Source organism: Terrapene carolina, unplaced genomic scaffold, assembly GCF_002925995.2.
Source record: "Terrapene carolina triunguis isolate 2854851 unplaced genomic scaffold, T_m_triunguis-2.0 Scaffold189, whole genome shotgun sequence".
NCBI lineage: Eukaryota > Metazoa > Chordata > Testudines > Emydidae > Terrapene > Terrapene triunguis.
In genome coordinates, this window is record NW_020664540.1 from 9,283,845 (window position 1) to 9,300,318 (window position 16,474).

General features: G+C 42.7%; 1 protein-coding gene across 1 annotated transcript in view; it reads left to right on the top strand.

The window, feature by feature from the left end:
* The window catches only part of LOC112116898 (centrosomal protein of 128 kDa-like), a 42,741-nt gene that overhangs the window by 20,837 nt on the left and 5,430 nt on the right, over positions 1-16,474 (top strand). The window contains exons 2-8 of the mRNA XM_029912088.1: positions 86-222; positions 6,320-6,430; positions 9,476-9,547; positions 11,517-11,652; positions 11,984-12,115; positions 14,755-14,893; positions 15,436-15,515. Of these exons, the coding sequence (XP_029767948.1) occupies positions 86-222; positions 6,320-6,430; positions 9,476-9,547; positions 11,517-11,652; positions 11,984-12,115; positions 14,755-14,893; positions 15,436-15,515 (807 nt within the window). The remainder of the gene's footprint in view (positions 1-85; positions 223-6,319; positions 6,431-9,475; positions 9,548-11,516; positions 11,653-11,983; positions 12,116-14,754; positions 14,894-15,435; positions 15,516-16,474) is intronic.

Sequence of the window (16,474 nt, forward strand, 5' to 3'; positions counted from 1 at the left end):
TTATTACTATGACTATTAGATATATGTAAAATAGACTGGGAATTAGAATGAATATTTAGTAACTAACTTTGGTCTTTATTTCTAGACTAAGGAAGAGTTACGTACAGCTGAAGGCCTGAATAGAAAACTTAAACATGAAAATAAATTTATAAGTAGCCAGTATCGGATATTACTGGCAGAAGAGGAACACTTACATGCAAAAAGGGACGAGGCGGCAACAGAGTAGGTTTAATCTGTCAATTTCTTAATTCTAAGGTTGTAGAGCAGTTTTTAAACTAAGGGAAAGCCGACAGGTGTGGAAGAGCATGTGGTTTGGACTGAGATATCCCGTAGGGGACGATCTACTAACGGAGATTCTCTGTATCTTAGTAAGGAGGAGAGGATGGAATATGATAAAATATGGGTAGAATCTGATGAGAAACAGCCAAATGAAAAAGAGCCCATTCAGTTATATCACATAATGGCAGACAGCTAAAAAGTGACAATTTTTTAAGTGCTTATATACAAATGCTAGAAGTCTAAATATTAAGATGGGTGAACTTGAGTGCCTTGTATTAAATGAGGATATTGATATAATAGGCATCACAGAAACTTTGTGGAATGAGGATAGTCAATGGGACACAGTAGTATTAGAGTACAAAATATATCAGAAGGACAGAATAGGTCGTACTGGTGGGGGAGTGGCACTATATGTGAACAAAAGCGTAGAGTCAAATGAAGAAAAAAATCTTAAATGAACCAAACTGTACCATAGAATCTCTATGGATAGTAATTCCATGCTTGAATAATAAGAATATAGCAGTAGAGATATACTACTGACCAGGATGGTGATAGTGACTGTGAAATGCTCAGGGAGATTAGAGAAGCTATAAAAATAAACTCAATAATAATGGGGAATTTCACCTATCCCCATATTGACTGGGTACATATCACTGTGATGGGTTCCCTGAGTCACAACCTGGAACTGGGGTATCACTGAGCCCTCTGTCATAACAATCTGGGTTCCCTCTCACACTGTGATGCTGTGGCAATCTGCAAACCTCTCCAGGTTCTGCACTTACACAGACACCCACAGGCAGAGACACACCCAGCTGAGTTACGTGAATGCTTTTCCTAGCCACTCATGAACCAGCAATAGAGAAGCTCCAGCCAATTCCCCATAGCTCCCCAGCCTGACCAGTGTCAGTTTATTACCCAGTTTGCCACTTCTACGAAGGAAAGTGGACATGTGCCAGCTTTTGTACGCTGAGCAGATTCCCCAAGCACTTCAAGCAAAACACACTGTTTTAGGTAAAATAGAAAACAGATTTATTAACTACAGAAAGATAGATTTTAAGTGATTATAAGTAATAAACCCACAGATCAAAGTTGGTTACCTAAGAAATAAAAATAAAATCACAATCTGAGTTCTATAAATCAGACAGGATTTCAATCAAGCCACGTCTCATCCCGATGGTATAGTCCAGGGGTTGGCAACCTTTGAGAAGGGGCGTGCCAGGTCTTCAGTAATTTAAGGTTTCGCGTGCCAGTAATACATTTTACATTAACAGGGGCCCCCGACGGAACCCCAGACTGGCAGCGGGCTGAGCGGGGCCGGCAGCAGGGACTTTGGCTGGCAGGGGCCGGCGGACGGAACCCCAGACTGTCAGCGGGCTGAGCAGTTCAGCGCACTGCCGGTCTGGGGTTCCGTCTGCCACCTGCGCTGCTGGTCTGGGGTTCTGTCCGCCGGCCCCTGCCAGCCGGGGTCCCGGCCACTGGCCCCACTCAGCCCGCTGCCAGTCCGGGGTTCTGTCCATCCAGGCCGGCAGCGGGCTGAGCGGGGCCGGCGGACGGGATCCCGGCTGGCAAGGGGCCGGCGGCCAGGACCTTACACTGGCAGTTGGCTGAGCCGACGGATGGCACCCCAGACCGGCGGCGGGCTGAGCAGCTCAGCCAGCTGACGGTCTGGAGTTCCGGCTGCCGGCTCCTGCCAGCTGGGGTCCTGGCCGTCGGCCCCGCTCAGCCCGCTACCAGCCTAGGATTCCGTTCACCCAGGCAGGCAGGGGGCTGAGCGGGGCCAGCGGCCGGGACCCCGGCTGGCAGCAGCGTGCCAGTAAAAATTGGTTTGCGTGCCGCAGGTTGCCGACCCCTGGTATAGTTCCTTAATACAAGAGCTGGGATTCTCCTTTCCAGCCTGAGACCACCTCCCCAGTTCAGTCTTTGTTCTCCAGATATGTTTCCAAGTGTTGAGTTGTGGGGGGAGTGAGGACAAATGATGATGTCACTTCCCCTCCTTTATAGTTCTTCCAGCTTATTGGAAGGATCTTTTGCTATGAGGTGAATCAAGCAGCCTCCATTGTCTACGTGCTCTCTCTGAGAGGCCTCCATTGTATACAGTTCCTGGGGTAGTCCTTGTGAGTCTGTATTCCTCTTAATGGGCCATTATCAGTGTCTGGCTGCTCCATTGTTGTACCTGAAAGGCGGGTTGTGGGTGTTCCCAACCTTGCAACATATTTCAGTAACACACACATAGCAAAACTCCATAACTTCCCATACAATGATAGCACATACAATCCAACAGGGTATTAATGTTCAACAGATCGAGACTTTTAAAATGATACCTCACAAGGCATACTTTGTACAAAGCATATCATAATCCTAAAACTATGGTAAATATGGAGGTGCCAGAGTGTTGCTTTGGGGTACAGAGGGTCACAGTCACCTCAGGACTGGATGCAGAGATCAAATTTCTTGACACCTTACATGACTGCTTCTTGGAGCAGCTTATTCCTGGAACCCACAAGAGGAGAGGCAATTCTTGATTTAGTCCTAAGTGGAGCACAGGATCTGGTCCAAGAGATGAATATAGCTGAACCGTTTGGTAATAGTGACCATAACGTAAGAAAATTTAACATCCCAATGGGGAGGGGGTCACCAAAGCAGCCCACCACAGTAATATTTAATTTCAGAAAGGGGAGCTACACAAAAATGAAGACGTTGGTTAACAGAAATTAAAAGGTACAGCGCCAAAAGTGAAATCCTGGCAAGCTGCATGGAAGCTTTTTAAAGACATCGTAATAGAGGCTCATTTTAAATGAAACCCCCTAATTAAAAAACATAGTAAGGGGACCAGAAAAGTGCCACTGTGGCTAAACAACCAAGTAAAAGAAGCAGTTAGAGGCAAAAAGGCATCCTGTAAAAAGGGGAAGTTAAATTCTATTGAGGAAAATAGAAAGGAGCATAAACTCTGGCAAGTGAAGTGTAAAAATATAATTAGGAAGGATCAAAAAGAATTTGAAGAGCAGCTAGCCAAAGACTCAAAAAGTAACAACAACAACAAAAAAAAAAAGTCCAAAGCAGGAAGCCTGCTAAACAAACAGTGGGGTCACTGGACGATCGAGGTGCTGCAGGAGCACTCAAGGACGATAAGGCCATTGTGGAGAAACTAAATTAATTCTTTGCATCGGTCTTCATGGCTGGGGATGTGAGGGAGATTCCCACACCTGAGCCATTCTTCTTAGGTAACAAATCTGAGGACCTGTCCCAGATTGAGGCATCATTAGAGGAGGTTTTGGAACAAATTGGTAAATTAAACAGTAATAAATCATCAAGACCAGATGGTACTCACCCAAGCGTTCTAAAGGAACTCAAATGGGAAATTGCAGTACTACTAACTGTAGTCTGTAACCTTTCATTTAAATCAGCTTCTGTACCAAATGACTGGAGGATAGCTCATGTGATGCCAATTTTTAAAAAGGGCTCCAGAGGCAATCCCAGCAATTACAGGCCAGTAAGCCTAACTTCAGTACTAGGCAAATTGATTGAAACTGTAGTAAAGAACAGAATTATCAGACAGATAGATGAACATGATTTGTTAGGGAAGAGTCAGTATGGTTTTTGTACAGGGAAATCATGCCTCACCAATCTACTAAAATTCTTTGAGGGGGTCAACAAGCATGTGGACAAAGGTGATCCAGTGGATACAGTGTACTTAGATTTTCAGAAAGCCTTTGACAAGGTCCCTCACCAAAGGCTCTTAAACAAAGTAAAAAGAACAGGAGTACTTGTGGCACCTTAGAGACTAACAAATTTATTTGAGCATAAGCTTTCATGAGCTACAGCCAACTTCTTCGGATGCATAGAATGGAACATATATTGAGGAGATATATATACATATACAGAGAGCATGAAAAGGTGGGAGTTGTCCTACCAACTCTAAGAGACCAATTAAGTAAGAGAAAAAAACTTTTGAAGTGATAATCAAATTAGCCCAGTACAGACAGTTTGATAAGACGTGTGAGAATACTTACATGAGGAAATAGATTCAATGTTTGTAATGGCTCAGCAAAGTAAGCAGTCATGGGATAAAAGGGAAGGTCATCTCATGGATCAGTAACTGGTTAAAAGATAGGAAACAAAGGGTAAGAATAAATGGTCAGTTTTCAGAATGGAGAGAAGTAAATAGTGGTGTCCCCCAGGGGTCTGTACTGGGACCGGTGCTGTTCAACATATTCATAAATGATCTGGAAAAAGGGGTAAACAGTGAGGTGGCAAATTTGCAGATGATACAAAACTATTCAAGATAGTTAAGTCCAAAGCAGACTGTGAAGAGTTACAAAGGGATCTCACAAAACTGGGCAACAAAATGGCAGATGAAATTCAGTGTTGATAAATGCAAAGTAATGCACATTGGAAAACATAATCCCAACTATACATATAAAATGATGGGGTCTAATTTAGCTGTTACCACTCAAAAAAGAGATCTTGGAGTCATTGTGGATAATTCTCTGAAAACACCCACTCAATGTGCAGCGGCAATCAAAAAAGCGAACCAAATGTTGGGAATCATTAGGAAAGAGATAAATAAGACAGAAAATATCATGTTGCCTCTATATAAATCCATGGTATGCCCACATCTGGAATACTGCGTGCAGATCTGGTTACCCCATCATGACTGATATGGAGAAGGTAAAAAGGAAGTAAATAAATTTACTCCTTCTCATAACACAAGAACTAGGGGTCACCAAATGATAGCCAGCGGGTTTAAAACAAACAAAAGGAAGTATTTCTTCACACAATGCACAGTCAATCGGTGGAATTCTTTGCCAGAGTATGTTGTGAAGGCCAAGACTATAACAGGGTTCAAAAAAGAATTAGATAGGTTCTTGGAGGATAGGTCCATCAGTGGCTATTAGCCAGGATGGGTAGGGATGCAAAACCATTCTCTGAAGTGTCCCTATGCTCTTTTTGCAAGAAGTTGGGAATGGGCGACGGGATGGATCACTCTATGATTATCTGTTCACGTTCATTCCCGCTGAAGCACCTGGCATTAGCCATTATTGGAAGACAAGATACTGGGCTAGATGGATCATTGGTCTGCCCCAGTATGGCCATTCTTATGTCCTGATTTTTAGAGAATGCAGTTTTATTTCTAAAGCTTTTCTTTTTGAAGAGTAAAATCACTTCTTTTTATGACTGAGGATGTCATAACTATAAAGGGAAGGGTGGCAGCTCTCCTGTGTACAGTGCTATGGAATCCCTCCTGGCCAGAGACTCCAAATCCTTTTACCTGTAAAGGGTTAAGAAGCTCGGGTAACCTGGCTAACACCTGACCCGAAGGACCAATAAGGGGACAAGATACTTTCAAATCTTGGGGGGGGAAAGACTTTTGTGTGTGCTCTTTGTTTTAAGGGGTTGTTCGCTCTTGGGACTGAGAGGGACCAGACATCAATCCAGGTTCTCCCCATCTTTCTAAACAAGTCTCTCCTATTTCAAACTTGTAAGTAAAAAGACAGGCAAGGCATCTTAGATTTACTTTGTTTTCTCAACTTGTAAATGTACCTTTTACCAGAGTATTTATCTTTGTTTGCTGTACTTTGAACCTAAGACAGAGGGGGGTCCTCTGAGCTCTTTAAGTTTGATTACCCTGTAAAGTTATTCTCCATACTGATTTTACAGAGATGATTTTTACCTTTTTCTTTAATTAAAAGCCTTCTTTTTTAAGAACCAGATTGATTTCTCCTTGTTTTAAGATCCAAGGGGGTTTGGATCTGTATTCACCAGGAGTTGGTGAAAGGAGGGTGGGAAGAAGGAGGGGGGATGGTTAATTTCTCCTTGTTTTAAGATCCAAGGGGGTTTGGATCTGTGTTCACCAGGGAATTGGTGAAAGGTTTCTAAAGGCTTCCCAGGGAGGGAATTCTTGTGATGGTGGCAGCGGACCAAAGCTAAACTGGTAGATAAGCTTAGAAGTTTTCATGCAGGCCCCTACATTTGTACCCTAAAGTTCAAAGTGAGGATACAGCCTTGACAGAGGAGCTAACTGATTTTTCTCTCTTTGTAGCCTTGAACGATTATCCAGTTGGCTGGATGAAAGACTTGATGTTCTGTCAAAGCGTGTGGTGGAGGAGCAAAACTTGGAGGATGAAGTTGAGAGACTCGAAGATATCTTTCAGTATGTCACTTTTCAGTATTGACTGTATTAATGACCTGGCTGCAGCTTAATCATGGGCCCATGTGAGTTTGGGAAAGACTAAAACTTAAACATTCAAAGATACTTTAAAGAGAAAGCCAAATGAGTTTATAAACCATACCAGCAAGTTGGTATAAAACTACACGCAAAGAAGTCTTGCTTTTTTAGTTACCGATAATGCTGCCTGCAGTTTATTATTGCCAGGCAAAGTAAACACAAACAAGAAGATTAAGAACAAGACATTGATTCAGAGAAATAGTATAGAAATAGTATTGAATACATAACTTCAAAATTAAACAAATGTAAATGGCTCAGATCCTGGTCCAGGCTACAGCCCCTTTTTGGTGGGGCAAAGGGGCTGTAAAGCTGCCGTAATTGGGCAGCTGAGGTTTCCTCTGATATGGTGCAGTTCCTGGGTTGTGTAGACTTGGTATAGCCTGCATCTTGCTCCCTGGTGTAGAGGATGTGCTTGGCGCGAGTGTTCACAGAGCATTGCTGCATTCTTGTGATCTGTGGCTATTGGCACAGCTTTCTGGGACCTGTTATTGGCTGGTACATTGAGCAACTCATCCAGGGAGCTAAAAATAGCAGTTTTCAGAGTGGGGTGAATCTTGCGGCTTGGGCTCTCAAGCACATCTGCCCCCATAGGTTTGAGACCCTGAGCTCCAGCCCAAGCTGCAACCTCCACAGTGCTGTTTTTAGCATGATAGCCCTGTATAGCATGTAGCAATCAGAATATATTAGCCCTGATCCTTGAATCAGTGCAAAATGATGGAATCCTGTGCCCTAATAACTGTCAAGTACCACATGGGGGAGTGGCAACTCCTTGCACTTCAACTCTCAGAGCTTATTTTTCATTTTTCTGCCAGGGGGCATGGTCTGTCCCTCTCTGCAGAAAAGGGTGGGGGAGGGCTACGCATAACCCTACACGTTCCCCGTGACGGACCAGAGGCAACGAGCATCTGCACAGACACCCCTTGTCTTTTAACTGCCATGTATTTTTCTGGCTTCATGCTGCCTCTTGGTAGCATGGTTCTGGCAGGAGCTGTGCTGCCAGCCTCTCCTTGCCTGCTGTTATCCCCCCTGAATCCTTCTCAGGAGCATTTCCTGGCACATCATTAATATGCAGGTATCTTAGTTATGGATAAAATGTAGGAAAATAATTATTCTCACTTTTTATGTTGAAGAAGGAAGAGACTCAATAGATATAGTCTGATGTCTATCTTGGTATTTAACTTGAACTGACCCAACAGGATATACCTTCTGTGTATACATGAAATTGAGAAATAAAGGGTAAGGAATAGCCAAACAATGTTGTAAAGAGAAGGAAAATCTCATATTGAAATACTCATGCAGCGAAGTCAGCAGTTTAAAAATATAAGGAATAAATTAACAAGAAGAGGAGGTGAACTAATTATCACTGTCTCGGTATTATTTGGTTATCTGAAATAATGCTAGGAATGGACCGCATCCTGACAGGTAATCTCCTACAGAAGTGGTAGAAGCCCCATTGGTTAAGACTTTTAAAACTAGACTGGACAAAGCAGTATATCTTATGGAATAATCCTGCACTCGGAGAGCTGGATTGGAAAGTCTGTTCCATCTCTAATGTCTTGCATTTTATTATATGATTCTGTGAACTCCCATTGACTTAACTGGCACTTAGGATTTCTCAAGATCAGCCCCAATGTTATGTGCAGTGTTACAGGAAGGCAGCATGATATAGTGGATAGAGCACTGGATGGGGATTCAGGAGACCTGGGTTCTGTTCTTAGCCCTGGAGTGCTGGGTGACCCATAGCAAGTCAGTGTATCTCCCTATGCCTTAGTTTCCCCATCTGTAAAATGGGAATAATGATACTGCTCTCCTTTTTAAAGCACTTTGAAATCTACTATGAAAACTGCTGTGTAGTGTATTATTATTAGCAATTCCGTAAGAATATATATTACAAGGAGCATTGGAACACACAAAGGAAAAGGAGGGTAAAGTCTTCGTTTTGGTTTGTTTTTTAAATAGCCACCTGTCCACAATACTATTGTCTGTAAGGGTTCTTTCAGAGAACAGGTCTAAAAAACCAGGAAAAATAAATCTGCTGATGAGGGATGAGCGAACAGAATTTTATAAGTTGCTGAATAGCAAAAATACTAGTATTATTTTGCTAACCAAACGTGGCCAGAATATCAGTTAGGACATGTTCAGCTGTCTCTGCGGGGCCACCCCACCTGCGTACATTTGAAGTCTCCTGGGGTGGCAGCCTCAGGGTTGGTGTAAGCCCTGCCCTTTAAGCATGGGAGACTGTCCGCTACCACCTACTGCCATATCTTCATGGGGCTTTGGGTAGGCACTTCTCCATCTCCCTCTTGTATCTCAAAGGAGAGCGGGTCACTGGTAACAGCGTCTCCGGAAAACGCAGTCAGACATATGGGAGCAGGATTACATCTGCCTCCAACTACCAGCCTTTTTATTTTATTAAACTAAAATCCTCTAGAATGTGTTGAGTCCACAAAAAATTGTTGCATGCTAATGTTTGCCTTGGGACTTCTACATTAGCAGATATATATAATGTGTGCAATGAATGTATGCATCCATCTGCCTTGACTCTCCACATCTGTGCAGGTTCTTCTGTATTAGTTACTGCACCTAAATCATACTAATGTAACATCTCTGTTCTTAAACTTTTGCCGTGGTGTTTTGGGCTTGATTAATAGGACCTCTGGTTGCCTTCTCTCGCAGTGTTATTTATTCTGGCATAAGTCAGGACTCTTGGCTTTGCCATAGCCTCCACCAAGTGCCTGTTTAACTTTGCAATCATGTCGCCTACCTAAGAGACCACAAACCATATGAAGCACAGAACCATGACTGCACACCAAAATAGGTATATTTCTGAGAAGTGAGTCCCCAGCTGGTAGGAGTGCTTAGCTTGCTGCCTTGGAAAAAGCTTTAAAAATTGTATATTCAAAAAATGACTTATAAAATGAAATGGTATGCAAAAGTTAGCATTATTCTGAACCTTTATTCTTGTTTCAGAAACGCTAAGGATGCCTATGCAAGAGAACTAGAGAATCTAGAGCAATGTTTAAAGAGAGAAAGTGAGATGAGGTAAAATTACAGGTCACCATCCTCATAAGGAACAGATCAACATATTAATGATTTATGGAGACTTTGTTTATATTTTTCAAATAAGACCTAAAACCAAGGTCCTAACCGCCCAAAGCTTCAGTGGTCCTTTTTGCTGGACAAGGAGTGATTCATCTCAATGTCATGGCCAAATTACATCTGGGGTAATTGTATTCTGTCTTCTAAATTCCCCCGCTGTCTCATTTCCTGTCCTGTAGTGTTGTTGTGTGGTAACAGCTGCTAAACTTTACCAAGTAGGTGGTTCTGTATCAGCAATGCATTAAATTGTTCTGGTTTGGGTACCAATTTAATTTTGTAAAGCACTTTGGGATCCTTCCAGATGGAAAATCACTGTATGCTTGTAAGCTATTGCTGTTGTTTTCCAGTTTAGGGCTGATCTTGCACAATTGAGGTCAATGGGAGTTTTGCCATTGATTTCACTGGGAGCCGGATCAGACCTTGAGTCTGTGTGGCCTAATTTTCTCAAGTGCCAAGTGCCCGCAACTCCTGTTAAAGGCAATGGGTACTTAGAATGCTCAGCACCTTTGAAAATCATACCACCAGTCTGGTAGACATTTAGGGCTCCAGCTGTCATGAGCACAGTGGACTAGGAAAGAGGATGGTCTGTTTTAAAATGATTTTGCATCTTGGATTATGTCAGCTGCTTTGCTGGGGACTACATATTTTTCAGCCTTTAAGTAGAGCCTCCCATTGAGTTTGTTTTGTTTAGTAAACCTTGTGGGGTGGGGGGGGAAGCATGTTCTACAAAGACCATTGAAAGCACATTGTAATAAGAGTTATGCTAAATGCATCCCTATTGATGAGATCTGCCAAGATGTACTTTGCATCACTCTGCATACTCTGTTTAAGCAGTGATGCTTGGATTTAGATGCCAGGAGGCCCTTTCATATCTCTCTTTTAGTGTGTATGGGCAGGGAGGAGCTAGCTATGGAAGAGGCCCCAAGTTGGATAAATCCGAATTAATTATTGTAACTGGAGTTAGGTGTGAGAGGATGATAAAAATTTTCCAGTTTGCTTTGAAGTTTACTCAGCAAACTCAGAACTCCAAGTGAACCTAAGAGGTGGGGGAGAGGGGGAATACTCACAAGGTGAACCATCTTCAGATTCTGGTCTAAATCCCAGTTTCTCTCAGCTGTGCTCAAGATGTGCTACTCTTCCAAACCAAACGGGACATATCTTATTTTTAGAGAGGCAAGTTCTATATCAGGGATCGGCAACCTTTGGCACGCGGCTCACCAGGCTAAGCACCCTGGCAGGCCGGGCCGGGTCGGTTTGTTTACCTGCCGCGTCCGCAGGTTTGGCTGATCGTGGCTCCCACTGGCCGCGGTTCACCGTCCCAGGCCAATGGGGGCTGCGGGAAGCGGCGCGGGACGAGGGAGGTGCTGGCCACCGCTTCCCGCCACCCCCATCGGCCTGGAGTGCCGAACCGCGGCCAGTGGGAGCCGCGATCAGCCGAACCTGCGGACGCGGCAGGTAAACAAACTGGCCCGGCCTGCCAGGGGGGCTTACCCTGGCAGGCTGCATGCGAAAGGTTGCCGATCCCTGTTCTATATACTTCTCTTAGGGCTTTTTCTCCATGAGTGCCTCCCAACTGTTTGCGACTCTGTTTTCCTTACAGAGGTAAGAACTGAACCTCTCTGGCCATATTGTTCCATCCTCTTTATTATCCACATCATTACCTCCATTGCATGGCTACATTTGCTCTAGGAATTATTTTTGGGAAACTCTACGGCCTGTGTTATGCAGGAGGTTGGACTTAGATGATCACAGTGGTTCCTTCTGGCCTTGAAACCTGTGAATTTATTCTGTTTGTGCCTCTCAGAATGAAGTCTGCTTTGTTACTTTACACATGCTATGCAGCTCTGATTTCCTAATCAATTACAATGCAATGTCATGTAATGGGTGATACTGTTTGTGTACTTACCACTAGAGCTTTGCTTCAGTGGAAACAACTTCACCTAGCAAAGAAGAAGGAGGTCTTGTGGATAACAGAGGAGAGATTCATGAATGAAATGAATGTAAGACTTGAGACTGGTAAAAAACGTCATGCTGAGCTAATTGCAAAGGTATGTTAACCAGTTGGCATTACAACAAAGCCTATTCACTGTAAGCCCCTACCTTTCACGCTGTTCTTGGCAAAGTGGTTAAACTTTAAGGGCCAGATCCTCAGTTGGTGTAAATTATGATTTCGAAGGCGCTGTGTCAGTTTACGCCATCTGAGAATCTGGCTTTAACAGATGATTAATAAAATTGTAAAGCAGTTATGATCACACAGCACTGTGTTTCACATGACAACTGCACCCATTGTACTCAGCCCAGTTATTGTTTAATATTGCAAGTGAGCCTGTGTGTACTGCAGAAATGATTGTCCCTGTTAATTTTGTTTTCTGCAACCAGAATGAGTATTTCCAAAAAGAAATTTTGCAGGCTGAAGAACAGTTCAAACACCTTAGTGATGATGTAAATAAAAGGGAAGCTGAATGCGAGAAGTATGAAAACAGCTTAACAGAAGACATACAATGGCTTGAGGTAAATGTCATTTTAAAAAAATTCTTGAAAAGAGTAGTTTAAATGGAGAGACCTTCTTTGCTGGTGTCAATTGGCACCACTCTCTTGACTTCAATGGTGCTACACCAATTGACACTAGCAAATAATTTGTCCCATGATTACTAATAGTTTCAAGAAAAAGCGATTCAGTGCCATATTAACTCTTTGAATGCTGTACTGACTCTTCTAGAACAGGAGAGGTTTGGGTTTGGCCTGGGTTTTTTGGATTTTCTTTTTCTTGCTAAGCAGTTATGACCTGATCCAAAGCCCACTGATGTCTCTGGGCTTTGAATCGGGCCCTTAGCACTTACTAGCAGTGGATAAAGTCTTCCTTTGCAACTGGTACAAGGCTTTGTGTGCACTGAAAATAAGAGCGATGAAGTGGTGGATTCCATGCAGGGAGCTTTCCCACAGTTACTTGATTGCTAGATGCCAAAGGCAAAGAAGTCTGATCATTGTTTGGTTTAAACTGCCTTAATCCCACCCGTTCTCTGAACTGCTAGAGGAGACTTAAGTGAGAAATAAAATAAAACTGTTTCCTTCTCACTAGTCTTCCAGACAAACCAACAACAAAGGCATCAGTCCGAGTTTTGTGGCTGATGTATCATCTAGTACAGGAAGTTGATTGAACAACTCATACTGCTACTAAATTGTGGCGTGCCCTCCACATGTGTGTCCTTTTCCATATGTATGTACTCATATCTATCAAATTGAATTCCATGCAGAAAAAGTACCCATAAAAAGTGAAATAAAAAATGTAAAAACAAATATATAGGACCTTAACTTTGAAGCAGCTGCTTGGAGTCAATCAGTGTGAAATTTGTCCCACAATATTTAGATAAATAGCACAGGCTTTCTGAAAATATTTAGTCTCGCTGCTGACATGATGGGCCAAACTCTGTTCTGAGTTACAGAGCTGTAAATCCATTGAAATCACTGGTGTTGTGTGAGGCGTAATGCAGGGCAGTTTGGTCCTATGTGCTCTAATCCTCTGAGTGCTCTATTATAGCATCCAGCAGCCCTCCTTCAAAGAGAAAGGAGGACAATGTGAGACTCTGAATGAGAACTGACTGGAGCTTCCAGAAACATCAGGCACTTCTCCCATCGGGTGTATATGGCATTTCCTCTGTCTCTAGGGCCTGGTCTACACTACGACTTTAATTCGGATTTAGCTGCGTTAATCCGAATTAACCCTTCACCCGTCCACACTACAGAGCCAGTTAATTCGAATTAAAGGGCACTTAAAATCGATTTCTGTACTCCACCTCGACGAGCGGAGTAGCGCCTAAATCGATTTTGTTAATTCGAATTAGGGTTAGTGTGGCCGCACACCACCGAATTACTGTGGTTAAAGTAATGGGGTAGTGTGGCCGCACACCACCGAATTAATGTGGTTAAAAACCGAATTAATGTGCTTAGTGTGGCCGCGCACAATCGAATTTATACAACCTGTTTCCCAAATTCGAATTATCTAAATTCGGATTAATCCTGTAGTGTAGACATACCCTAGGTAAACTTTCCTGGTTGTATGATTCTCAGCCATCAGTCTAATGGTTCAGAATAGGATAAATCAGACATCCTTAATGTATGAAATATCCCAAGCCTCTTCTTCTCTCTCTCTTTCAATGCCTCTTTCAATGTGTGTATGGATCTAAAATAATTACACCCTGGATCTCTCCTTATGTGCATTTCCTGGCAGCTGTGCTGTTCAAAAACATACATAACGTATGATAAATGCTCTTTAACTCCTAACCTAATGTCTTTAATAGGGTTGCTCTAACATCACACAATGAATGTAACTATTATTTCTCCTTCAGTGGTTCTCTCTGGTTTTTCTCTTCTTTAACTGTCTCCATTTCTTCCTGTGTCTTCACTTTTTATCATTTTGGTGTTACAATTTGGCGGATCCCTCAGTCCCTCTCGGATCGAAGGACCTGCTGCCGAATTGCCGCCGAAGAATGAAGCGGCCTGGTAGAGCTGCCGCCGAAGTGCCGCTGATCACGGCTTTTTTTTTTTTTTCCCCTGCTTCGCCGCTTGGGGCGGCAAAAAAGCTGGAGCCGGCCCTGGTGTACTGGCAATACTTGTATGGACACAGGAATATACTCTGGGTGCATAGAGCACTGCAATAGGAGAGACAGCAGGTAGAGCCATGGGCATTCACGTTGCTTTACGGATAAAGAAGACTATAATAAGATAAATAAGTGAACAGAGACTGCAGAATGACTGAAATGACTAGGGTGTGCACAACTGGAGAAGAGTATGAAAGAGTAGAAGCTCCAGGAAGAGGCACAAGTTACCCGGACGTGCCGCCCCTTTCCATTGGCCGCCCCAAGCACCTGCTTCCTTCGCTGGTGCCTGGAGCCAGCCCTGCAGTACACGCACCTGAATTCACTGCGTCTATTTAAATAACTTTGTAATATGGCTGGAGATTCACAATGTGTAATGTCAAAAGAATTACTTAGGCTGTCTCCTCATTCTGGATATTCAAATTGCCAGTCTTCATTTTCAAATCTGTCTCTCAGCTCTGCAGTTTCCAGTTAATCTATTCATTTTGTCTTCCTTTGTTACAACGATTATGCCCACTTTAATAGATCATTAATTAACATTCATTTTCACTAAAGGATGATGTCCAAGCTAAAACTGAAGATATATATCAAAAAGAACAACAACTAATTCTGAGCATCCCTCTCATAGAAGAAAGACGGAAAGAGTTGGAAGAGAAGCATGAAAAATATGAAGACTTGAAAAAAATAGTCTCAGGTAGGTATGAAATAACTCCGAGGCACTTTGAAGCTTTCTGCTTCTGTCTTAGAAAGAGACTTGGTGATATGGGTGACCTTGAAGCTAATGAGCAACTGGCGTTCCACAGAAGGGGAATGCCTGAAAAATTCAAAGTAATTTGAGTTGACTTTGTAGAGGTTAATATAGACTAAGATTAATATAGACCCTGAAGATAGATATTTCGCTTCCCCTCCCCGATCTTTATCCTAATCCTCTTTACTTACTTTGTGTATTATGGTGAATCTGGTATTTTGATATATTTTTGTACATTTGGAAAAAATAATTTTAAATTAGATATATAAATAATAAATAAGAGGTCTGACTGTACCAGAGCTGTCTACCATAGTTCAGATGAACTGTAAAGTACAGTGAAGCTCTGAGGGCTTTGTGCACCAGCTGGATTATGACATCTGGACACTACTGGAACATTAATAATGAATAATAACGTCCTTATACAGTTGATCACTTGTTGATGGAACATCTAGTTCTGTTGTCTAAAAAAACCTTTTCCTGATTTGTAGAACTAAAAGATGATGAGACAAGACTGACAAAATCCATTGATCGGTCAGTCAAGATGATTGGTAAACTCAAGAAGATCATGGTAATAGTTCAAACCTTAACAATATTTGTTAAAGTTTCCTAAATCAGTTTTCTTCCTCTCTGTTCTTGTGCTTTTTAATGATCTCCCTCCACCCTTCCAGTACCATCTCCCTATAGTTGCTGTGGAACTGGTCATGCACAGAGATTCTTGCATAGCTTGATTCAGACATAGAGCAGCACTGCCATTTGTCATGCAAAAAACTGACCTTGATCTTGTAACCCTTAGTCATATGAGCTGTCCCAATGGATTTAAAAGGATGACTTGAGTGAGGAAGGGGCTGCAGTATTGGGCCCTGTGTGAGCTCTGTCCCTGTACAGAAGCTGACCACTGCTCATGCAAGAGCCTTTGCTGCTTCTTGGTAAAACCTTCCTGTATCTTTGTCTCATGATCTCTCCATCTCATTGCATATCTTGACTATATCAATAGATAACAGCGTAAGGAGAGAGAAATTCAGAGTCACAGATGGTTTGTGTGAAAGACACAGTACTAAAGAAAGGTGTATGAGTCACAAAACTGCAAGGTTTGTGCCTGGCTGGTCTGATACTGCAAGGATGGAGCTCTGTGGTTGCTGGCCCACAGGCACAGATGCTATTCCTTATTTGAGAAGGAAGTGCTCCTTCTCCAAGTATCTTTAAATAGGCAGTAACTTACCCAGAATCTGTGTTCAAAACATTTGTGTACCACCAAAGCCTTCATCAATAGAAATATGTTGTGTGTGTGTGTGTGATTAAGCTCATCAATGTGACCCCATGTCTGATATAAATAGACAGGAAGTAAGGTTCAATGGTTAGTGTATGAGACAGAGTCAGGAGACCTGGATTCTATTCCCAACTGTGCCACTGGCTTGTTGACCTTGAGCAATTCCACTTCACCCCTCTGTGCCTCTTTTCCCTAATGTGTAAGATGGAAATGACAAGATTCATTTTGTAAAGCGCTTTGAAATATTTCAGCGAAAGGTG